Source organism: Manihot esculenta, chromosome 3, assembly GCF_001659605.2.
Source record: "Manihot esculenta cultivar AM560-2 chromosome 3, M.esculenta_v8, whole genome shotgun sequence".
NCBI lineage: Eukaryota > Viridiplantae > Streptophyta > Magnoliopsida > Malpighiales > Euphorbiaceae > Manihot > Manihot esculenta.
Window position 1 is genome coordinate 8,350,889 of NC_035163.2, and position 25,271 is coordinate 8,376,159.

At 35.2% G+C, this 25,271-nt stretch overlaps 1 protein-coding gene and 1 pseudogene across 1 annotated transcript; one reads left to right on the plus strand and one right to left on the minus strand.

Annotated features, from left to right (window-relative positions):
* Window positions 1-1,339: 1,339 nt before the first annotated feature.
* Window positions 1,340-12,660, minus strand: LOC110608132 (zinc finger CCHC-type and RNA-binding motif-containing protein 1-like). Its single transcript, XM_043955038.1, has 2 exons — window positions 12,223-12,660; window positions 1,340-1,624 (listed from the first exon to the last, which is right to left on the minus strand). The coding sequence occupies exons 1-2, from the start codon at window positions 12,658-12,660 to the stop codon at window positions 1,340-1,342; spliced, it is 723 nt and encodes a 240-aa protein (XP_043810973.1).
* A 2,855-nt stretch (window positions 12,661-15,515) lies between these two features.
* Window positions 15,516-16,357, plus strand: LOC122723256 (annotated as a pseudogene).
* The last annotated feature ends 8,914 nt before the right edge of the window (window positions 16,358-25,271 follow it).

Consider the following 25,271-nt stretch of genomic DNA (forward strand, 5'->3'; position numbering starts at 1 on the left):
TTCTACCATGTGAAGATTAGAACTATACTATAAGGGGTAAGATCTTAAATTTACTTTGAAATAGTTAATCTCTTTTTTTTTTTTTCCATATTGGCTAATGGGCTAAAATTCTTATACATAAATATTGTATGATAATTGCTTTTTGTTGATATTTGAATTGAATAAATAAATTTAGAGTATTAAGTATAAAATTATGGATATTAAGAAAATGGTTAAAATTCTATAATTTTATCTAAATTTATTTTTTCTTCCACGCAAGGTCATAGGAACCTTTCAAAAATAACTTAGGAAGAGTATTAAAATACTAAGATAAAATTGAGATAGAGAATATTAAGTCAAGATTTTCAAGGTTATTTGAAGAATAATGGAGTATTATCTCAGTGGACTCCTCCATGTACACTATAGTATAATAGTTTATCTAAAAAGAGAAATAAAATTCTAATAGATTTGGTTCGATCTATGGTAAGTCTTGTTGACTTGCTCAAGTCCTTTTGGGTTTATACATTAGAGAAAACTTTATATGTAAATATAAGATGAAAATATAAGATGTTTGGTTTCTTGCCTTTCCATAATTCATAAGGTATTTTCTTTAAAAAAACTCTATAGTGACTCTATTTACAATAAAACATGATGTATTGACAGATTCAGCCCAAAAATATTTTGGAAGGTAATTTTCATTTAATATAGCTCTAGCCATTTTTTGCAAGGTTCTATTTTTCTGTTCAACTACTCCATTTTATTATGGAGTTCTTGGTGTAGAAAAATAATGAAATATGCCATGATTTGAACAAAAGCTATTGAATATGTAACTTTTAAATTTTTTCCATGATCACTTCTAAAAAATGTAATGTAGTACCCTTTTTCATTTTGAACACGTTTGTAAAAAGTTTCAAACACATTGAAAGTTTCATCTTTATGAGCTAAAAAGAAAATTCAAGAAAATGTTGAATAATTATCAACAATAACAAAAGCATATGATTTTCCTCCAAGGCTTGTGGGTGTCATTGGTCCAAACAGATCGAGATGCAATAGCTCTAATGGTCTTATTGTTGAAACTTCATTTTTCGGTTTAAAATAGACTCTTGTTTATTTTCCCATTGAGCATGCTTTACATGGATGATCTTTTTCAAAGTTTAATTTTAGTAAACCTCCGACAAGATTCCTTTTTGAAAGTTTTGAAATTAGATGCACGCTTGCATATCCTAGCTTTCTATGCCATAGCCAACTATTGTCATCAAAACTAGTAAAGCATTTTTCTTTACTATCTTTGAAACACTCCAGATCAAGCAGATAGAAATTATCAATTCGAGATGCTATAAACAGTGTATTATCATTCATATCAAGAATTTTCAGAATATGTGGATAGAAATGTTATCTTGAAACCTTTGTCACAAAGTTGACTTACACTCAACAAGTTATATTTCAGACTTTGAATAAGTGCCGCATTTTCGATACATGGTTTTAATCCAATTGTTCCATTTTCGATAATCTGTGCTCTTCCTTTATCTCCAAATCTTACAAACCCTTCTGATTTCATGAACAGCTTACTGAATAGAGTCTTGTCTCCAATCATGTTATGTGAACACTCACTGTCAATATGCCACTTATTTGTTTCCTCAGTTATCTAATTTAGGTACCCAAATTTTTAGATCCTCTTTATGTTAGTAAAACAGGGGCTGTACCTTTTGATATCCAAATGTTCTTGACTTTTGTGTTTTCTTTTCTTATATGACATGAATGAACCATATAACCTTTCTTATTGCAATAAAAGCATGTAGTACTAGGAAAAGATGATGATGATGCTTTTACAAAATCGTTTCTATATTTATAATTCTAATTTGCAAAACCATTATATCCAATTCCTGATTTTTCTCCAGACATTCTGTAATACCCGGCTAGACTCCGGTATCGGAATTCCTACCGTCCGGTGGAATCTCGGATGTCGGAAGCCTCTAGTAGGGTAGAAACATGTTTTCATAAAATGTTTTAAGGTATTTCATGGTTTTAAGTATAAAAATTAAATGAGTTTTTGCATGAAAAGTCTTTGGAGGAAAACCCAGGTTCGGCCGCCGAAAGTCAAGTTCGGCCGCCGAACATGCATGCGTTTTGGAGGCACGTTAGGCCCCCGAAAGCATGAGTGAGGGCAGTCCAGGTTCGGCCGCCGAACCTCAAGTTCGGCCGCCGAACATGACTTGCATGCGGAGGCACTTTCGGCCCCCGAACGTGGCCTGGCCAGCCACCTATAAAAGGGTCCCTTAGGTCCGCACGGGCGAGCTTTTTCTTCCCCGTTGTCGGCCAAGGTGAGTCTCTGCCACCCCTCCCTCGATCTTGAGTGTTTTCCTTAGATCTTCCATGATTTTCACGGGTTTTAACTTCTGTTTTGAAGATTTGTGAGTAAAGAGCAAGTTTTGGGTACTTGGAGGTTCAAAGAGCTCAATCTCTCCATCTCCAAGCTAGGATCGCCTTTCCTCTCGTTTCTTCAAGAGGTAAGCTCGGATCCACCCTTGTTATGTGTTTTAAACAAGCTTTTAAGTTGTTTTATGGGTAGAGATGCATGTTTAGGCTTGTTGATGAGTTTATGGGTTTTGATGTTTTGATGAACAATGTATGTTGATTTTTGTGTGCTTGAAGTGTTGTAGTTGGGGTATATGCTAGTTTGAGACCCCTAGGTGTAATGTATGATATGTATGCATGTTTTAGAACAAGTTTATGCATGATTGGTGAGTTTGGAGGCAAAAATGCATAAGGGAGCCGAGTTTCTGCCCTTTGGCAGAAACCAGGTTCGGCAGCCGAAGGAGCTTTCGGCCGCCGAACATGGCTGGGGAGGCAGGCCTTTCGGCTGTCGAAGTTGCCCCCGAAAAGAGACTTTCGTCTCTGTCTGGGACTTTCGGCCGCTGAAGGTGCCGCCGAACATGCATGAGTTTTGCCTCTGTCTGGGAGTTTCGGCCGCCGAAGGTGCCGCCGAACCTGCCTGACTTTCGGCTCTGGAGGGACTTTCGGCCGCCGAACCTGCCGCCGAAAGTGCCCTGTCCAGCCATTTCTTGCATGATTTTATGTGATGTTTTCATGATGTTTTAGGGGGTTTTTGGGGAGTATGTTAGAGTTATGTTTATGTATGTTTGGTCCCTCATTGGAGTCCACCTGTGTAGGTTCGGACCCGAGGAACCGAGGACCCCAGCAGTGAGCCAGCTGCTACAGAGTTTGTCAGAGCTAGCCAGAGGTGAGTGGAATAAACCTTAAGTTTTAAAATAAATGAAATATGAATTTTGAGCATGATCCATGCATCATGAATGCCATGAGATATAGTAGGTTGCTTGCATTAGTATTCACGAATATGTTGCATTGCATTTATGATGATGATGTGGATTGGTTATTGGATGATCCTTTAGTCCTCATAGGATATGATGATGTTATGGCATGATATGGTATGGAAGTCCAGGTTGTACCCATTCTACGTCCCTGGCACGATGTAAGAGGAAGTCCAGGTTGTACCCATTCTACGTCCCTAGCACAGTTGGACTGTATGATATGTTATGTTAAGAGAAAGACCGGTTGTACCCATTCTACGTCCCGGCACAGTTGGACTATGTAGAGGACTATAGGTGACAATACCATCCGAGATGTGATTTGTTGTGATGTGTTGCATTACATAATGGCATGAGATTTTAAATATATGTTTTCACTATTCTGCTCACTGGGCTTTGTAGCTCACCCCTCTCCCCTCACCCCAGATGTGCAGGTACAGGGTAGACCAGGAGGTTAGCCAGAGTTTTGAAGTATGCCTATGTAATAGTTAGATTGTGGACATGACAATTGTACTATGATGTAATGTAAGAGATTACAGTATGTTATGTATTGAGGTTATAGATGTACTTGACCCTATGAGTATTGTAATCCCTTGTTGATGCATGATCTTAGTTATTTGATGTTTATGTTTAAGCCAACTCATCTCATGTTGTATCGCCCGTTGGGGCATTGATGAGATCCCACAGAGGGATCACGATTATGATCAGGACTATGTTCATGTATGTTCAGGTTGAGTTGGATGTTTTTAAGGAAAAGTTTTAAATTTTTATGCATGTTGTTGATCATGTATGGGATTATACAGGTTTACAGGATGTATGTTTGGCTTGCTACGGGTCCCGGCGGCCTTAAGTCGACCCGGATCCTAGCGCCGGTAGCGGTCCGATTTTCGGGTCGTTACAGAATGGTATCAGAGCCCTAGGTTCATAGGATCGGACCTAGAGTGTCGGGCTCATAGATGTTCTAGAAGGTCAAGCACAATAGGAAGGTCATGTCCACTAGGATAGGATGTGGAGTCCTGTCTTGTATGATGATGTGAAATGCCATGATTCTATACATGTGCATTGAGGTTACGATATGCTATGCTATGTGATGTATGTGATGAGGGTTCATGTGTGCCCACATGAACCATATGATGCTAATGCTTGCTTGATGTGTACTGTTTTTCAGAAAACAGGATGAGGGGAACTCGTCGATCGGCAAGATTGACTGGAGTGCCACCTGAGGATGAGGGCACGAGTGCCCGTCCTCCCACATTGCCTAGGGCAATGTCTTGTAGAGCCAACAGAGAGAGAGTGTCAAGGGACCCTAGAAGGTCTTTTGATGCTAGCAGAAGGGGGACTGATAGAGGAGGAAGTTCTTCAGATGTGAGGGAGGTTATGGAAGAGGATCAGAGGAGGGATGGGAACCTGGATGTGAGCATGGAGGGAGAAGGGACAGGGGAGTCTCAGGGAGGCGTTCAGGCCTCGGGGTATGGTTTTCCACCCCATTATCCACCCTTCCCACAGGGTTCAGGGTATCCGATGGGAGGTACATCGGATTACTCCAGCTTTAACCCCTACCCTACCTACATGCCTTATCCACCTTTCTATCCACCTTATACACAGTACCCAGCTTATCCACCCTCACCCTTCTATCCAAACCCGGCAAACCCCACCTCGGGGAATGCTGCACCTCCACCACCTACAGAACCAACAGCCCCAGTTACTCAACCTTCTAGACCTAGCTCAGCTGATGGGAGCAAGGTAAAGATGACAGATTACCTCAAGCTAGATGCTCCCAAATACAAGTCAGGGGATGACCCCTTTGAGTATCTGAGAGTGGTGAAGACAATAACTGATGAGCTAGGGGCAAGTGACAGCAGGGCCATTCAGATGGCAGGGTTCACCTTAAAGTGCAAGAAGGCACGGGAATGGTTCAAGTGTTATGTGGACCCGAGACTAGACGGTATGACATGGGAAGAATTTGCGAATGAGTTCGCTGGATGGGCTTTTCCAGACAGTTCTAGAGAACTGAAGATGATTGAGTTTGAGCAACTGAGGCAGTCAGAGCACATGGGTGTAGAGGAGTTCACGGATAAATTCTTGGAGCTATTGCCTTTTTCAGGGCAAGCTCTAGATACAGATACGAAGAAAGCCAAGAAATATGTTATGAAGCTGCATTCCAGGTACTCCTCGTTGGTTCAGTCAGCTGAGAGAGAAAGTTTCCACACTGTGGTGGATATGGCTCGAAGAATGGAAGCGAGTGCTATAGTTGAGGGGTCAGTGAGGCAGTCAGCGACCCAGCCTTCAGGGGTTAAGACCCCAGGCAGAGGAGGACCAGGGTTCTCTTCTCAGAGCTCAGGTAAGAAGAGGTGGGATAACACCACCAGGAAGCCGAAGAAGAATAAGTTTTGGAGCAAGTTGAAATCCGGTCTGGGATTTGGCGGTGGCTCGAGCTCAGGCTCAGATGGTACAGAATGCCAGAGATGTGGAAGACCGCACAGGGGAGTGTGTCGAGCTGGGACTAACACATGTTTCAGATGTGGACAGGAGGGACACATGGCTCGGGATTGTCCTAGAACGCCTTTTTTGGGCCAGCCCCAGCAGACAGCTTCTGGTAGTGTGGCACAGCCAGCAGTTCCAGCCACAACTCAGGGCAGTGGCAGAGGTAGAGGGAGAGGAGCAGCCTCTTCTTCTGGTTCCCGAGGTGAAGGTCCATCAGCTCCAGCCAGGATCTTCACCATGACTCAGCAGGAGGCTAACACGTCCAACACCGTGGTGTCAGGTAATCTCATCATTGGGTGTTCTGATGTGTATGCATTAATGGACCTGGGTGCATCTCATTCTTTTATTGCTCCGAGAGCCGTTGAGAGGTTGGGTCTGATAGTCTCTGGGTTAGAGTGTCCCCTATGGGTCAGTGGACCCAAGTGTGACCCGTCAGTGGCAGTGTCAGTCTGCCAGTACAGTCCAGTTTTTATTGAGGGAAGATGCCTCTCCGCCGACCTTGTGGTTCTAGATTTGACAGACTTTGACGTCATTCTAGGGATGGATTGGCTATCTACTCATGGTGCTACCTTGGACTGCAGGGACAAGGTAGTCAGGTTCAGAGATCAGAACGGGTCAGAGGTCGTCTTCAGAGGAGACAAGAGGGGCACACCTAGAGGTCTGATATCAGCCCTTCAGGCTCGTAGGTTGCTTAGGAAGGGATGTCAGGGGTACTTAGCTCATGTGAGAGAGCTAGACAGTCAGGTCAGGGAGCCGGCCTCGGTGCCAGTTGTCAGAGAGTTTCAGGATGTTTTTCTAGATGAGCTTCCAGGTTTACCACCTGCTAGGGAGATAGAGTTCGAGATAGAGTTGGTGCCTGGAACTAGACCGATCTCTATCCCTCCCTACAGGATGGCTCCAGCCGAGTTGAAAGAATTGAAGGAACAGTTGCAAGAGTTGGTAGAAAAGGGCTTCATCCGACCGAGCACCTCACCTTGGGGTGCACCAGTCTTGTTTGTCAGAAAGAAGGATGGATCCCTTCGGCTTTGTATCGACTACAGACAGTTGAACAAAGTCACTACCAAGAATAGGTACCCTTTGCCAAGGATCGATGATCTATTTGACCAGTTAGCAGGAGCAGGTTGTTTCTCCAAAATAGATCTGAGATCGGGGTACCATCAGCTGAGGATAAGAGATGAAGATGTGCCGAAGACAGCTTTCAGGACCAGATATGGGCATTTTGAGTTCCTTGTAATGCCGTTCGGGTTGACCAACGCCCCTGCAGCATTCATGGATCTCATGAACAGAGTGTTTAGCCAATACCTGGATCACTTTGTTATTGTCTTCATAGATGATATCTTAGTGTATTCCAGGAATGCAGAGGAGCATGCCCATCATCTGCGGTTGGTCTTGCAGACCTTGAGGGAACATGGCTTGTATGCCAAGTTCTCTAAGTGTGAGTTCTAGCTGAGGAGCATCTCGTTCTTGGGGCATGTAGTGTCAGAGAATGGTATAGAGGTAGACCCCAAGAAGACAGAAACTGTGGCTAACTGGCCTAGACCCACTTCAGTGACAGAGATTAGAAGTTTCTTGGGTTTGGCAGGTTACTACAGGAGGTTCGTTCAGGACTTCTCAAAAATAGCAGCTCCTCTGACCAGGTTAACCAGGAAGAATCAGAAGTTTCTGTGGACCGACCAGTGCGAAGAGAGTTTTGAAGAGCTTAAGAAGAGGTTGACTTCAGCACCAGTTTTAGCTCTGCCATCTAGTGATGAGGACTTTACAGTCTTTTGTGATGCATCCCATGTGGGACTGGGTTGTGTACTGATGCAGAATGAGAGGGTGATCGCTTATGCTTCTAGGCAGCTGAAGAAGCACGAGTTGAATTACCCCACATATGACCTGGAGATGGCAGCAGTAATCTTTGCACTCAAGATGTGGAGGCACTACCTCTATGGGGTTAAATGTGAGATCTTTACAGATCATAAAAGCCTGCAGTACATCTTGAGTCAGAAGGATCTGAATTTGAGACAGAGGAGATGGGTGGAGCTGCTGAGTGACTACGATTGCAAGATTCAGTATCATCCGGGTAAGGCGAATGTTGTGGCAGACGCCCTAAGCCGGAAGTCACTAGGCAGTTTATCCCACATATCGGCAGAGAGGAGGCCAGTGGTGAAGGAGTTTTACAAGCTCATTGAGGAAGGTCTACAGATGGAGTTGTCTGGTACAGGAGCCTTGGTGGCCCAGATGAGAGTGACACCCGTGTTTCTGGAGCAGGTGGCTCAGAAACAGCATGAGGACCCGGAGTTAGTGAAGATTGCCAGGACTGTTCAGTCAGGCAATGATAGTGAGTTCAGATTCGACAGCAAGGGGATCCTCCGCTATGGGAGTAGACTATGTGTACCAGATGACATCGGGCTAAAAGGAGACATTATGAGAGAGGCTCATAATGCAAGATACAGCATTCACCCCGGAGCCACCAAGATGTATCAAGATCTAAAGAAGGTTTATTGGTGGCCAGCTATGAAGAAAGAAGTGGCACAGTTCGTGTCAGCCTGCGAAGTGTGTCAGAGGGTGAAGCTGGAACATCAGAAGCCGGCTGGAATGCTTAACCCACTACCCATTCCAGAATGGAAATGGGAGAATATAGCTATGGACTTCGTAGTGGGGTTACCGGCGACGTCCAACAGATTAGACTCCATATGGGTGATTGTGGACAGACTCACCAAGTCTGCTCACTTCATTCCTGTCAGGAGTGGCTATTCTGTGGACAAGTTGGCGCAAGTGTATGTGGATGAGATCGTCAGACTGCATGGGGTTCCTGTTTTGATAGTGTCGGATAGAGGGCCCCAGTTTACCTCCAGGTTTTGGCGGAGTCTGCAGAACGCCATGGGTACTAGGTTGGATTTCAGTACTGCCTTCCACCCCCAGACTGATGGACAGTCAGAAAGGACCATCCAAACTATCGAGGATATGCTTAGAATGTGTGTGCTGGACTTTGGCGGTTCTTGGAGGCAGCATCTACCTTTGGTGGAGTTTGCCTACAACAACAGCCATCATGCTAGCATCGGGATGGCTCCATATGAAGCTTTGTACGGAAGGAAGTGCAGATCACCTGTTTGCTGGGAGAAAGTTGGAGAAAAGGCCTTGGCAGGGCCTGAGTTAGTAGAGATTACCAGCAGGGTGGTACCCATAATCAGAGAGAGGATCAAAACTGCTACTAGCAGGCAGAAGAGCTATGCAGACGTCCGCAGGAGACAGTTAGAGTTTCAGGAGGGGGATCTGGTATTGCTCAAGGTGTCTCCAATGAAGGGAGTGGTTCGCTTCGGGAAGAAAGGTAAACTGGCCCCACGATACATCGGACCCTTTGAAGTCCTGCAAAGGATTGGGAATGTATCGTACAAGCTGGATTTACCTGCTTCAATGGCAAGAATCCATTCGGTTTTCCATGTTTCTATGTTGAGGAAATTTGTGTCAGATCCGGGCAAGGTTCTTAGTGAGCCTGATGTAGAGATCCAAGAGGATCTCACCTATGTTGAGCAGCCAGTACGGATCATAGACACCCAGATCAGAAAGCTAAGAAACAAGGAAATCCCGATGGTGAAAGTCCTGTGGAACCACCACAATTTGGAGGAATGCACTTGGGAGACACGGGAGTCCATGCTCCAACAATATCCCCATCTCTTTTAGAGGTTAGTATCCTTGTGTGCTATGTGTTATCTATGTATGTTATGTTTTATGCCATGCTATGTGTGCTAGTTGAGGTACATTCGGGGACGAATGTTCTTAAGGGGGGGAGAATGTAATACCCGGCTAGACTCCGGTATCGGAATTCCTACCGTCCGGTGGAATCTCGGATGTCGGAAGCCTCTAGTAGGGTAGAAACATGTTTTCATAAAATGTTTTAAGGTATTTCATGGTTTTAAGTATAAAAATTAAATGAGTTTTTGCATGAAAAGTCTTTGGAGGAAAACCCAGGTTTGGCCGCCGAAAGTCAAGTTCGGCCGCCGAACATGCATGCGTTTTGGAGGCACGTTAGGCCCCCGAAAGCATGAGTGAGGGCAGTCCAGGTTCGGCCGCCGAACATGACTTGCATGCGGAGGCACTTTCGGCCCCCGAATGTGGCCTGGCTAGCCACCTATAAAAGGGTCCCTTAGGTCCGCACGGGCGAGCTTTTTCTTCCCCGTTGTCGGCCAAGGTGAGTCTCCGCCACCCCTCCCTCGATCTTGAGTGTTTTCCTTAGATCTTCCATGATTTTCACGGGTTTTAACTTCTGTTTTGAAGATTTGTGAGTAAAGAGCAAGTTTTGGGTACTTGGAGGTTCAAAGAGCTCAATCTCTCCATCTCCAAGCTAGGATCGCCTTTCCTCTCGTTTCTTCAAGAGGTAAGCTCGGATCCACCCTTGTTATGTGTTTTAAAAAAGCTTTTAAGTTGTTTTATGGGTAGAGATGCATGTTTAGGCTTGTTGATGAGTTTATGGGTTTTGATGTTTTGATGAACAATGTATGTTGATTTTTGTGTGCTTGAAGTGTTGTAGTTGGGGTATATGCTAGTTTGAGACGCCTAGGTGTAATGTATGATATGTATGCATGTTTTAGAACAAGTTTATGCATGATTGGTGAGTTTGGAGGCAAAAATGCATAAGGGAGCCGAGTTTCTGCCCTTTGGCAGAAACCAGGTTCGGCAGCCGAAGGAGCTTTCGGCCGCCGAACATGGCTGGGGAGGCAGGCCTTTCGGCTGCCGAAGTTACCCCCGAAAAGAGACTTTCGTCTCTGTCTGGGACTTTCGGCCGCTGAAGGTGCCGCCGAACATGCATGAGTTTCGCCTCTGTCTGGGAGTTTCGGCCGCCGAAGGTGCCGCCGAACCTGCCTGACTTTCGGCTCTGGAGGGACTTTCGGCCGCCGAACCTGCCACCGAAAGTGCCCTGTCCAGCCATTTCTTGCATGATTTTATGTGATGTTTTCATGATGTTTTAGGGGGTTTTTGGGGAGTATGTTAGAGTTATGTTTATGTATGTTTGGTCCCTCATTGGAGTCCACCTGTGTAGGTTCAGACCCGAGGAACCGAGGACCCCAGCAGTGAGCCAGCTGCTACAGAGTTTGTCAGAGCTAGCCAGAGGTGAGTGGAATAAACCTTAAGTTTTAAAATAAATGAAATATGAATTTTGTGCATGATCCATGCATCATGAATGCCATGAGATATAGTAGGTTGCTTGCATTAGTATTCACGAATATGTTGCATTGCATTTATGATGATGATGTGGATTGGTTATTGGATGATCCTTTAGTCCTCATAGGATATGATGATGTTATGGCATGATATGGTATGGAAGTCCAGGTTGTACCCATTCTACGTCCCTGGCACGATGTAAGAGGAAGTCCAGGTTGTACCCATTCTACGTCCCTGGCACAGTTGGACTGTATGATATGTTATGTTAAGAGAAAGACCGGTTGTACCCATTCTACGTCCCGGCACAGTTGGACTATGTAGAGGACTATAGGTGACAATACCATCCGAGATGTGATTTATTGTGATGTGTTGCATTACATAATGGCATGAGATTTTAAATATATGTTTTCACTATTCTGCTCACTGGGCTTTGTAGCTCACCCCTCTCCCCTCACCCCAGATGTGCAGGTACAGGGTAGACCAGGAGGTTAGCCAGAGTTTTGAAGTATGCCTATGTAATAGTTAGATTGTGGACATGACAATTGTACTATGATGTAATGTAAGAGATTACAGTATGTTATGTATTGAGGTTATAGATGTGCTTGACCCTATGAGTATTGTAATCCCTTGTTGATGCATGATCTTAGTTATTTGATGTTTATGTTTAAGCCAACTCATCTCATGTTGTATCGCCCGTTGGGGCATTGATGAGATCCCACAGAGGGATCACGATTATGATCAGGACTATGTTCATGTATGTTCAGGTTGAGTTGGATGTTTTTAAGGAAAAGTTTTAAATTTTTATGCATGTTGTTGATCATGTATGGGATTATACAGGTTTATAGGATGTATGTTTGGCTTGCTACGGGTCCCGGCGGCCTTAAGTCGACCCGGATCCTAGCGCCGGTAGCGGTCCGATTTTCGGGTCGTTACACATTCTTTGTGAACCAAATAGAAGCTCAAGAGATTGTTTTCCTTTTGTAAATTTTGTAAGATCTTTAGTTAAAGACTCTGTTTTTCTTTCAAGAACTTTGTTCTTTTCTGAAAGTTTTTCACAATTTTGCTTTGAAATTTCTAATTCCTTTTTTAAGTCTTTAAACAAAATCATTTGAGTTTTATAAAATTCATTTTCTTTTAAAACTATATTAAGAGAAATATTTTCAGATCGCAAGGATACATTTTCAAGTTTTAATGATGCACATTTTCTTTTATACGTTTTATATTTATCATAGACTTTAGCAAAAGCTAATTCTAACTCTTCTATATTAGGTGGTTCAGATTCAATTACCTGAATTTTTTCATCTTTTGAAGGTTCAGCAGTTTCTTTTTCAAGAGCCATACAGCAAATATTACCTTCATTCTTCTCGTTTGAATCATCACTTGAGCTCTCATCAATTGCATCACATACAGCTACCATAGCCTTCTTTCCTTTATCTTCCTTCTTCTTCTTTTTGTTTTTTGGACAGTTAGGTCTGATGTGACCGGGCTTGTTACATTCATAGCAGATAATTTCTTTTGGATCTTTTTGAGAGTCATCTTTTGGTCCATACTTTTTGACAAATCTTTTGCACTTGCTTCCACCTTTTCTGAATGCTCTTCTGAATTTTCTTACTAACATAGCCATTTCTTCTTCATAACTGGATAAATTTGAAGACTCACTTGTATCTATATTCAAAGCAATAGACTTCTTTTTGCCATCTGTTAGCTTTTCTAATTTCAAAGCCATAGTTTTCCTGACTTTTTCTTTCTCTATGATTTTCTTTTTGAACATCATTTCGTGATTAATTAGTCATCCAATCAACTTATCATATATATAAATCTTGTGAAGTCTTTTGTATCAAAGATGACTGTGATTTTTGCTTCCCAAGACTTTGGTAGTGATCTCAAAATTTTCATCACCAGCTCAGCTTGCTCAAAACTTTTTCCGAGTGCTTTTAGTAGACTGACTAGATCAGTAAATCTAGTACTCATTTCAGCAATGTTTTCACCTAGTTTCATTTCAAATAATTTGAAGTCACGAACTAGCAGGTTTGCTTTTGATTCCTTCACTTGATTTGTACCTTCATAAGTTACTTCAAGCTTGTCCCATACTTTTTTAGCAGACTCACAACTTGAAGCACAATTGTATTCAGTTACATTTAGTTCACAATAAAGTATATTTAAAGTTTTGGCATTTGCAGATATCTTTTTCCAATCAGCATCATTATATTCTTCTTCAGTCTTCTCTCTAGTTCCTCCTGTGACCAAAGGAATTTCAAGGCCTTTAATAATCCTTTTCCAAGCTTCTATATCAATTGATTGTATAAAATTTTTCATTCTAATTTCTCAAAAAGAGTAATTTGTACCATTAAAAAGAGGTGGTCGTGTGATTGAATAGCCTTTGGCTAAAGGTGCAGGTATACCAGCATAATTAGATGAACTAGCCATTTTAAAATCTCTCTAAGGTGCTTGAACCTCAAGCCAGAGAGTTAGGCTCTAATACCAATTTGTTGTCCCAAAACAAGTGACCAAGAGGGGGGTGAATGGGTCAATTTGCCACTTTTTCAGCCTTTGCTCAAACCTTAATTGAAAAATTGTAACTTACTAATTCTGAGCGCAAAAGATAATGGATTCAAGTGAGCTTTTCAAAAGTTTTCTTGAAAGATTTTGAGATATGCTTAATAATAAGTACACCAGTAAACAACAAAAGCTTTAAAAGAAAAGCAGAGAATGAAATAGCAAGCTAAATTTATCAAAACCTTATCAGTAGAAATTCTAACTTTCAAACAGGTATCTTAAATTAACAAGAAACACTTAAAGATAAGGGAGAAGAAACTCAAACTCTCTCAAAACCTTTACACATTTGATTCACACTTAAACTCTCATTCAAGTTTTAACAGGTGCTTAGAACCTCTATCAAGTGATCGCATACTTGATCAATCTTATATAGATTTTGATTTAGAAAAAGATACTCTCAGCAACTCTTTATCAGATACAACAGAAATGCTATTAAGAAGAGAGAGAGTAGATTTGCCAATGAAGACCAGTTATGAGAATGAAAAACTTTTAATGCAAAGGTATCAAAATGCTCTCAAGAATTATGTGCTTTCATTACTCATTTATGAAGAGCTTTTAATCTCTTAAATAAATGTCCAAAAATCTTTTCTCTCATAGCTGCAGAGCAGAGATAGTTTAACAGTAATAATTTTGAAAAACTAACCATTAAACCATTTAAAAACCATGCAGACTTAAATCAGTTACTTTCGCAGTCTAAAAGTAGTTAACTAAAAATGAACACAGGCAGAAATTAGATATCTAAATTTAAACTGTTGCTAAAATTAGATGTCTAATTTTAGCCTTTCAAAAAAAACTTTAAACATTTTCTTTGCTTTTTCAAGAAGTGAAATGAGATGGATAGATTCATTATTGGCACTTCTACTCACTCACTCTTTTACAATAAATCCTAGAGATACATTTCTATACTTATTCTTCTTTCTTTGATTCATCTTGTGTTAACATATGAGTCTTCATTCTTTCCAATGTGTAGACTTTTCTTGAATTTCCAATGTTTTCCAGATATTCCACTTTCAAGATAGTTAGATAAACATAATTCATTAAGTTTTGGTATTATCAAAATCAAGCTCTTCCAAGACTTATGGGATCAACAAAGTATATTAGAGAACCGAACTTGATATAAATAACTAAATTATATCATATCATATCAATTATGAAGATATCCTGAGACTTAAGATCTAAGATATCTTAAGTATACAAGTAGTATATTTTAACTCAACGGTTTGCTTCACCATAGAGCTCAGATATTGGATATGGTATATAATACTTGAAGATAATTTAATGATCAATAAAGGATTCACCATATCAAATAACAAGATAAGTATAGTTGTATCATTCTTAAAATAAAAATCTCTAACAAGAGTGATGTATCTCAATGAATAAGATTCGTGAGGATATAATTAGAATGTATGTTTTAATATTTCAAGATTAAACATGACATAAAGTTTACATTCAATAGAGATTGATGTAAAAAGATGAAAGGAGTTTATTGCATAATATCTGGTTACGAAAGGACGTTTGACCATGTGGTACTTTGCAAATCATGATGCATGGTTAGATACCTCTCTTGATGGGCACATAATAAAAATAAAATGGATTCATTGAATGAATTATAATTTAAACAATTTAAATCATATAATATATTATGTGTAACCAAAGTGTTTGAATAGTCCAATGAGTTACCCACATATGAAAAGAGAATATAAGGTAAAATAACAATGTATATATATTGGCATGAGGTATCAATGGCCTAAATTAAAGAGGAAAATAAATAGTCTGGCATATTATATTAAGTATAAGATAAAAGGGTTTAAGTGTTGAACTTTTTAGTTATTATAAGTATAATTGGGCGTATGAATGGTCTGGATCCAATTCGTAATTAATAAAAGGCTAGCCCATTTAAGAGTTAGGAGAGGCTAGGAATTTCAGCCACAAGAGTATATAAAACCCTGTTGGTTGAAAGCCTGAATTGAATAAAATAGAAGAGTTTTGCCTCTTTCAGCTTTTTGAAATTAAAATGAAACCAAAATGATCCCAAATTCAATTGGAGCAGTAAAGTTAAACATATTGCAGAAGAAGCGATGTCAAGCCAAATGGACGGGTGACACTGGAACCTTGAATTCCAGTCGTTTGAGCTTCAGTACAGGATCTCAGACTCATAAAATTTTTCCACCTGAGCGACAGACTAAGTTGTTTGTGAATCCCAATTCAAATGATGGCCACCCTTCTGTCTCTCTCTTAGATGAAGAAACAAATACAAACTATGCATCTAGTTCTGAAGCAGAGACTTCCTTGCAAATGGTCACCACCTGGGTACCTTTGGAGGGGATTGTCAGTTCTTGTCTTGGCAGGACAGGTACTTATCAGGACTTTAAAGGGAAAATTTCACTGGAGAAATACTCTTCAACAGCTGGAGAGAGCTGGACCAAGGTCAGTTGGAGTCTGTCCCTTGACTTCTGCATTTGTGGGCATGGCTTTTACCATTCAATTTGTTAGGGAGTTTACTAGACTAGGATTGCAAAGATCTGTTGGTGGTGTATTAGCTCTAGCCTTTTCAAGAGACTCGATTCCTTTGGTCACATCAATTGTGGTTGCTGGGCGGATGGGGAGTGCCTTCGCAGCAGAGTTGGGAACAATGCAGGTTTCCGAGCAAACAGATACATTGAGAGTCCTTGGTGCAAACCCTGTTGATTATTTGGTGACTCCAAGGGTGATTGTTTCTCGTCTTGCTTTATCATTTTTGACTTTGATGTGTTTCACGATGGGGATGGCATGGCGTCTTTGGAATAAGCATTAATATTATATTGGATTCAGCTAGGAGAATACTTAGATCATGGGATCTGATCAGCGCAATTCAACCATCCCTCTAAACAGAGATAATTTTTATGGCATTTTCTAGATTGCTGCAAATCGTTTATATTCTGCATAACTAAGTATATGATTATTGATTTACTGTTAATACTCTGTTATCCATATGATGAATTAGACAGGTGACATCCAAATGGTTGAGTTCATCACCGGTTCAATCCCTAAAGGGCCATCAAGGTTCGAGTTTGCAAAGTTTCAGTTCCATGGGTCATCTCCTAGCAAAATATCATTGCAAGGTTACTGGGATCAATACAATAATTTAACAAAATATAAACAGATTTCACAAAGTGAAACAAATCTATTTATATCTATTACAGTTTTACAAACAAATGTAATAAATACATTTTCTTTACAAACAGATTATAGGATTGTTTGCAAATTTATTTCAGTATATTTAATTTTATAAGTGAATTGTACGTCCATTTGTGAATTTGACTATATGCATTTAATTTTATAGATGAATTATATGTTCAACTGCGAATCTATTTATATTATTTTAATTTTACAATTGAATTATACGTTCTCAAATTATACGCTCGTTTGATAAGTAATCTATATTTATTTAATTTTATAAATAAATTATATATCTATTTATAAATATATTTTTATCTATTAAATTTTATAAATAAATTACACGTCCATTTATAAATCTATTTATTTACATTTAATTTTACGAATGGATTACATAACTATTTGAGAAATTATCTACATCGGTCTAATTTTATAAATGGAATCTGTTCGTGTTCATTTAATTTTCAAATGGATTGCACATCTGTTTGGAAATCCATTTAATTTTATAAATAAATTAAACGTATATTTTAAAAATCTTAAAAATCTTAAAAAAATTTCATATCCATTTAATTTTACTAATAAATAATATGTTATTTTATAAATAAATTACTGTTTATTTGTAAATCTATTAATAAGTCTTTTTAAAATTCTTAAAAGTTTATTACAGTATAATATTATCATTGTTAATGAATTAATGAACTAATCTACATTTTAATAAAATTCATTTTAATAGATTTTCAGTTTAATACTAAATAATGATTTTTAATTTGAATTTGAATTTGATTTCATTTTATGATAATTTCAATTTCAATTTCTTTTGAAATTTTATAAATGCATTTTTTAATTTAATCTTTAGTATTTTTAAATTTTAACTTATTATTAAAGTTTTATCTCAATTTTTATACTAATTTCAATTTTTTTTGAAAATTATATTAATTTTAATTAAATTTATTTTAAATTTTAATTTTAATTGAAAATAAATGTAAAAGAATGAATACACGGTCACCCACAAATCCTCTCACCTCGACCGATTCCATCTCCATCGCGTGCAATCTCAAGGCCAACACTCTTTTCTTGCCTCTACCACCACGCTCTTTTTTCTGCTGCCCTTTTGTTTTCAGTTTCGGGTTTTCTTATCCAAACCTAGCTGCTGCATGCCACATAGACGCATTTCAATCTCAACTCATTGCTCATCAAAGCAACAATGACGTAAGAATCTCTCATTTTTCTCTCATTTTTTAAATAAATGTAAAGAAAAGCCACGTGGGCTAGACGGGTTACTCCATACTTGAAGTTACATAGCATGTTCCATCAAAATTGTATTTAGAGTTATTTTATTATTTTAATATTTTAATTTAATTAGGACTAGTTTTAAATAGTTAAATTCATGTAGCTAATAAGAAAGTTCTTCTACTTCATTTTAAAAAATGATGTTTATTATAATTTTTGTTAAAAAAAGTTTAATTATTTTATTAAAAATCTTTCTTACATTAAAATTAATCCTTTTACTATTAGAATTAGATATCTAGAATGCTATAAAAATCTCTAACAACCACAAATTTAAACTTATTTATTAAAAAAAAATTATTTATAAAATTCTAATGAGAATTTTGTTTAACTTGATATTATATTAAGAATTATTATTTTATTAAAATTAGTAATTTCGTGCGATTTTAATTTTATTTATTTTTATCTGCATTTTTTTTTATTATTTCAAAAATGTAATAGAATGATTGAGAATTAATCTTGACATATAACTTAATACTACTGTGTTGAACTTTTAAATTATATCGTTAATTTGGAGTTTTACATAAAAAAAATAATTATTATTAATTTACCTAAATACAAAATAAATGACCTAAATACAACAAAAAATTAGAAAAATTGACTTTTTCAAACACTAAAGATCATGATCAGCGAATACCTTGTTGGGTTTCAATCGGATTGAACGTAGTAGAAGAAAAAATAAAATAAAATTTTTTATCAATATAGATAACGTTTAAACGAAAAAAGCAATAATAATTAAAAAGAAAATAAATACATTTTATTTTCCTTATAGCAAAACATAAAATTGATCAATTTGGTTGGGTTATCGCAAACAACAAACCGTCCAAATGTCTAGTCTCCAATGAAATCCACATAGAATAACAATCGAAAAATCTTACAACAGTTCTAAGGGATTAAGAAGGAGAGAAGTTTTGAGTGCTAGTTTTTTATTTTTTCTACAAATTTTAGAGACTCTTACAAAAGAAAGAGTAGACACATATTCTCATAACATGCCCTTTTATACTTAAACTCTAGAGTTTTAGTCAAAAAATATGTATTTATTTATTTAACTAATTAAATAAATAAATTATAACTATGATCCAGAATTTTAATAAACAAGCCATATAAATCTTAGATAATTTTAATTAAGTCTATACTTAATTAATTATATCAAAATCATAATTTTTTCAAATTACAATTTTATTCCAATATCAATTTATATCCAATCAAGTCGTACTTGATTTAACTTATTGTTTTATTTTCTCGTACCGCTTTTTATGTGCGTGACCCATTAAGTTTCAAATATATTAGTAATAAATATAATTAACTAACTAATTAATTTAAAAGTCAAGAATATTGTCTAACAACATATCAAGACTACAAAAATATTTAGAATATCAAAAGTGGTTTGACTTAACCTTTTCAGTGTATGATTTGTCAGTGTAATTAATATTCATTTATCACAAATGTCACGATTTAACATTTGATACATGAAACGTATCTGTAATGTTAAATCATATTAATTTTCAATTATTAGCCATTGACCTATTGAATATAACTCTAAATCTCATTTGCTAATTTTATTCTACTTTGCTAAGGATTCCATAATCAATGTTAGCAGAGAACAAATAGGATATTCCCTAATTTAACATAGGGTGATTAATCATATCTCAATCATATAAATACCTTCATACAGTCCTAATATATCTAATTTATCCCCATTTGTTATTCATAAACCAATCAACGTGTAAGATAAATCAAAACATACAAGTCTCTATATAAGATTATTTATTGATTTCAAGTTAAAGGATAACTTACATAACCATCACTTGAGTAATCCATAGATAGAGGTTATTTTTCATATAGATTTCTCAGACGGATCAATTCAGTACACTTATTCATAAAATAAGTACTTACATATTAGTTTTAAGTATCTCACATGTCTCAACGTATGAGATCGGTTGCTTTCTCTAAAAGGAAAGAACATAATATGTACTAGTTTCAATAGTTCTAATCATTGTCCAATCATGATAATAACATCGATCAAGAATATTTGGAGACGTTACTTAAATGTAATAGGAATCTCACAATTATAATCACATTACATCTACTTTGCGTAGTAATATAGTCTCATGAACTTTATCTTTACTTGACATTTAATTAATTTAACACGAAAAATAAATAACAGTCTTTATTTAAAATTAAAAATTACATGAAATGAAATGACCGGCTAGAACCAACTGATTGGGTGTAGTGCACATTACTAACATACCTATCAGAAGTCGGGTTTGCTTTGCTGAAGGATTTGTTTGGCAGCAATTCATTTATTGTTCAAGTTGCTTAATGACTCCTCTAACTTTTGACTATGGCTATGAATAGGTCTTAAAGTTTTAAACCAAACTGAGCTTATTAAACTATTACATGGTGTTTGGTTCAATTATATCTTACAACATTATATGGAATTAAATTGAATTCTAAATAGAATTTATTTGAAATGAATTCGATTGTTTGGCATGACACAATTTAAAATGCATAATTCAATTAAATTCCACGTTATTCATCTTTTCATTTCCTAAACTACCCTTAAAAGTAAAATAAAAAAATTATACTCTAAAAAAATTTATATTTAATAAATTTATAATAACTAGTAAAAATATAAAACTATTAAAAATGTATTAATAAATTTTCATGATTCGGAGGTTTACATAATAAAATAAACAGCCTTATTAATAAGAGAAAATAAATTTAAATATTATAAATTTAAAAAAATAAAGAAATTATATTATATATTATTTATATAAATAATAATAGATAAATAGAAAACTAGTTTTATAGTTATACTTTTATGATCAATAAAGTATAAGGGATAAATTATTTTAGAAAAAATTATTTAAAATGAGCATTTTAATCTAAAAGTTGTGTAAATTTTGTGGAATTCATTTCAAATTCCATCAAATTTGATAGTCTATAAAATTAAATTTTTAAAATTGAATTCTAATTTTTATTCAAACCGGAATTGAATTCCACAAAAATTTAAAAATTAAAATTGAACCAAATATAGTCTCAAGAATCATATCAAATCAAATTTATTTGATTTTAATTTTTCACTAAAAATCAAATCAGAATTGTTCCATAATAGCAATGGACTAGTATTATACTGGATTCGAATTAGTTATAAAAATATTAAATCAATTTATTATTCTTAATTACAAGCGACTATATTTATAATATTTCTAATTATTTATTGTATATATGTACTCTCTAATTAAAGATGAAATAATTGAAATATTTTCAAATTTAATTTTATATATATATATAATAATTAAATGTGATATAATTAGCAAATAATTTAAATGTGTATTATCTATTATATAAATTGTATTAATAATTTTTATAATTTAAATAGTAATGTAAATTTGACTTGAAAAAATTACGTTAAAGTACTTTAAGGATTGAGAATTAAATAAGAATAGTATCGAAATCAAAGAACTGAAAGCTATACTCAATTGGAATCAAAACAGCAAAGAGTTGAATTAAAACTCAATTGAAATTTTAATTTAGTTTTGGTATTTTATTCGACTAAAATTTTGATTCCAATTTCTAAATATATTTAGAATTGGAATCAATATTAAAATTAAGAGCAATCAGTATTTGGTTTAAATTGAAAAAATCAACTGAATCGAATTAATTTAGAAATTCAGTTTGATATTTTATTTATTTCGGTTTGATTCGTTTTTAATTTTAAAAATTTTAATTATTTCAGTTCGATTCAGTTTTTATCAGAAAAAATTTAAAAAATCAATTCGAACCGATTAGTAATGATAGTATATTATTTTTTACAATATAAAGAAATTAGACTATAATTAAAGTTGAAATATTTCAATTAAATTTTAGAATATTAAAAATAAAGTGTAAAAAATAAAAATTTTATTAAAAAGTTAAATCAATCAAACGAAATCAAATTGATTTGATTTCGTCCAATTTTTATCTAAAATTAATTCAATTCAATTTTTATAAATATTAAAATTTTAATTTTTAATTTATTCGATTCGATTCAATTTTAAATCGAATCGAATTGATCGGTGAATCAACTAAAATTGCACACCCATTTTTTACCAGTATTTATTAAGAGTAAAATGTTAAAAATTGAAGTATAATAATTACTATGGAGGCAAATTTAAAAATTTAGCAATATAAACTTAAAATTTTAGTACAGAGAAACAGTATTAAAATCGCATACACATTGTTTGGAAATTTTCGTTAAGAGAAACAATAAAATTGAATGTTGAATTTCACTCTCACACTTTTAGGATGTTCTATTTTAGTCTTAATTTTCTTTTTATTTAAATTAATTTATGGTTTCACTTTTTAAAAAAATTAATGATAAATTTCTCAACATCTTGATTTAGCTAATTCGAGATAGAGAATGTTTGAATTGTGAGTTTGTGGAGAAGCATGATGTGTTGAAGTAAAAGAATAGATTTTTAGTATGTCAACTAGTTGATATGTGATTTCTCTTTTGGTCATTTATCTTGAACAAAATGTAAATGTACTTCAATATACTTTCATTCCTGCATGGAACATGAGATCTGTAGTCAGGTAAGTTGCTACAATATTGTCAGACTAAAGCTTTAGAAGTTGGAAAGGGCTATAATTAATTTCTTTGAGCGAGGTTGAATCCATGTTAGCTCAGTGTTCTAATTCTATTGAGGGTCTGGCTAGGAGTGAGCATTTGGTCGGTTCGGTTTAAAATCAAATCGAACTGAATAAATTAAAAATTGAAATTTTAGTATTTATGAAAATCGAATCGAATCGATTTTGATCAAAAATCAAATCGAATCGAACCGGTCTGATTCGATTTCATTCAGTTCGGTTTGATCAGTTTTGATTTTTAATAAATTTCTTATTTTTTACACTTTATTTTTAATATTTTAAACTTTAATTAAAATATTTTAATCTTAATATGATTTAATTTTTCTATATTATTGAAAATAACATATTATTATCACTAAATCGGTTCGGTTCGATTTTTTTGATTTTTTCTGATTAAAACCGAACTGAATCGAAAATTTTGAAATTAAAAATCGAACCGAACCGAAATAAATAAAAAACCGAACTGAATTTTCAAATTAATTTGATTCGGTTGGTTTTTTCAGTTTGAACCGAATATTGTTTACCCCTAGTTCTTACCATAGTTTTTGCTTTCTGTAATTCCAAGAGATGATATTAGGACCAAGAAAACTTATAAACCTAGTTTTATACTTGTGGTCATAATATTATTGGAAGTCAACATCTAAATACACATGTTTTCAAATACCTAGTAATGTGAATATCGTGGTGCCAGCTTAAAGGTAGCACAATATGCGATTTGTTATAGTTTTGTAGCTATCTTTTAATGAAGGAAGAAACTAGACTACATTGTTCACAACGAACATGATATCTAGACATTTAAACTCAATTATTGCAGCCTACCAATGATGCTTCAGAAGAGAGTGTGTTTTTTTACTGGTTGGCCACATCCAATGTTAAGTTTCTCTCATATATTGCAGGGATATAAATTCCAGAACAAGTGCTGTATTGGCTTTCGATAGTAAATGATCAATATATTTTTGACATTTAAGAAAAAAAATCCATTTAAAGTTGTTATCTGTAAGTATGATATCATGTATATATACTATGTATAGAATCTTGTTTCCATTTTTTTAATGATGAAATAAGGATGAACAGTGATGATAGATTGAAAACCTTGATTCAACAAAGTAGTCTTAATTCGCTTATGCAACTAGTACGGTACTTGTCTAAGACTGCACATGACCATTTAAGATTTGTATACATGATTTGATTTTCTAGGATCCTAGAAACTTGGTGGTTGATCCGTAAAGATAGTGTTGAGAATTTGAGAAATAATATTAGGAAAGAAAGAAAAAAAAAAGTAGATAACTAAATACTGAATTGAATACTTAAAATGAATTTCAAATGCTTATAAATAGGCTAAAATAAAAATTCAAAACTTAGAAAATCTCAATAAAATATTCTAACAAATTTTATAATTTATTTAAATAATTAAAAATAATAAATGGATATTAAAAAAATATTTGAAATTTTGAATTCAATCCCAACATTCTTCCTTAATTCAAAAATTTCTCAAAATTTAAACTTTATGAAACACTTCTCTCTAACTGTCAATTTGTGAAACACTTCTCCTCGCTGCATGATGCACTTCTTATCTTTTCAATTATTCTGCACTTCTCTCAAAAATAAAATTTTTTAATGCACTCCTCACGCATTAATTCAAAATAAAGTTTTTTTTACAGCCACTTCAACCAAATTTATTTTTTCTTCATTTTTAAATTTGTAAATTTTTTGTAAATTGTCAAATCTTTTACAATTGAAACATTGTGTCTTTTCTTTATGCCAACAGTCATTTTCTTTGTGATTAGACTTCTTGCAATGGTTACACTAAGGAATTTTTCCTTTTCTCTTTACATCTTTGACAAGATAAAATCAAGCTCATCAACCTAATTCAAGAGAGCTTGGCCGGTTATACGTATTCAAAAAGAAGACGAGCTCCTTCTTTTATGAAAACCCTCATCCTACACTCACCACTATATATTCATCTCTTCCTAACTCTAAGGGAGGAATCGCATACCAAAATTCTCCATAAGCAGCTGACTACTACTCAATATTCAATTATGAAAATTCTCTTAACACTAAGGTGTCACGCCCCTCATCTTCTTCTTCTTCATTGTCTTTTTGCTTCTTCTATATCATAAAGGTAATCATAGTATAAAAATACTTTTTTTGCATGTTCTTGAATTAATTTTGATATTTCGAACAGTTGTTGCATTATTCTTGATTGTAATCTTGAGAGCAAAACATATTCTATGTATATTTAGTGGAGCAATCCATCCTATTTAGATTTCACGTTTTGATCAAAAGGGATTTTGGTTTTCAAAATATTTTTACGGAATTCTTTATGAAGTTCCCTTCAATTTTCATAAATTATTTATATTTTTTTAATTTCTTTGAATGAGATATGAATTTTTAAAATTTAATGAGGCAATCAAGTATTTTTTAGTAATTCCAGACATTATCCAAAACTTTAATGATTTAAAAATTTATTTTCTGATAATTAAATTAGATAATTCTTAATAATAGAATCAAGTTTTTAGAAGTAGACTATAATTTTTTTTCTTTGGGTTTTTCACATTCTGACCTTTAACATAGTGTCATATTCAAAACAAAATAGGTGCTTAAAATCTGCTTTGTATTGAGACAGTTATAATACGTTTATTATAACTCTTTTTTAATCTTTTTATGTTTTTGGTAGGGGTGAGCAGTATTCGGTTCAAACTAAAA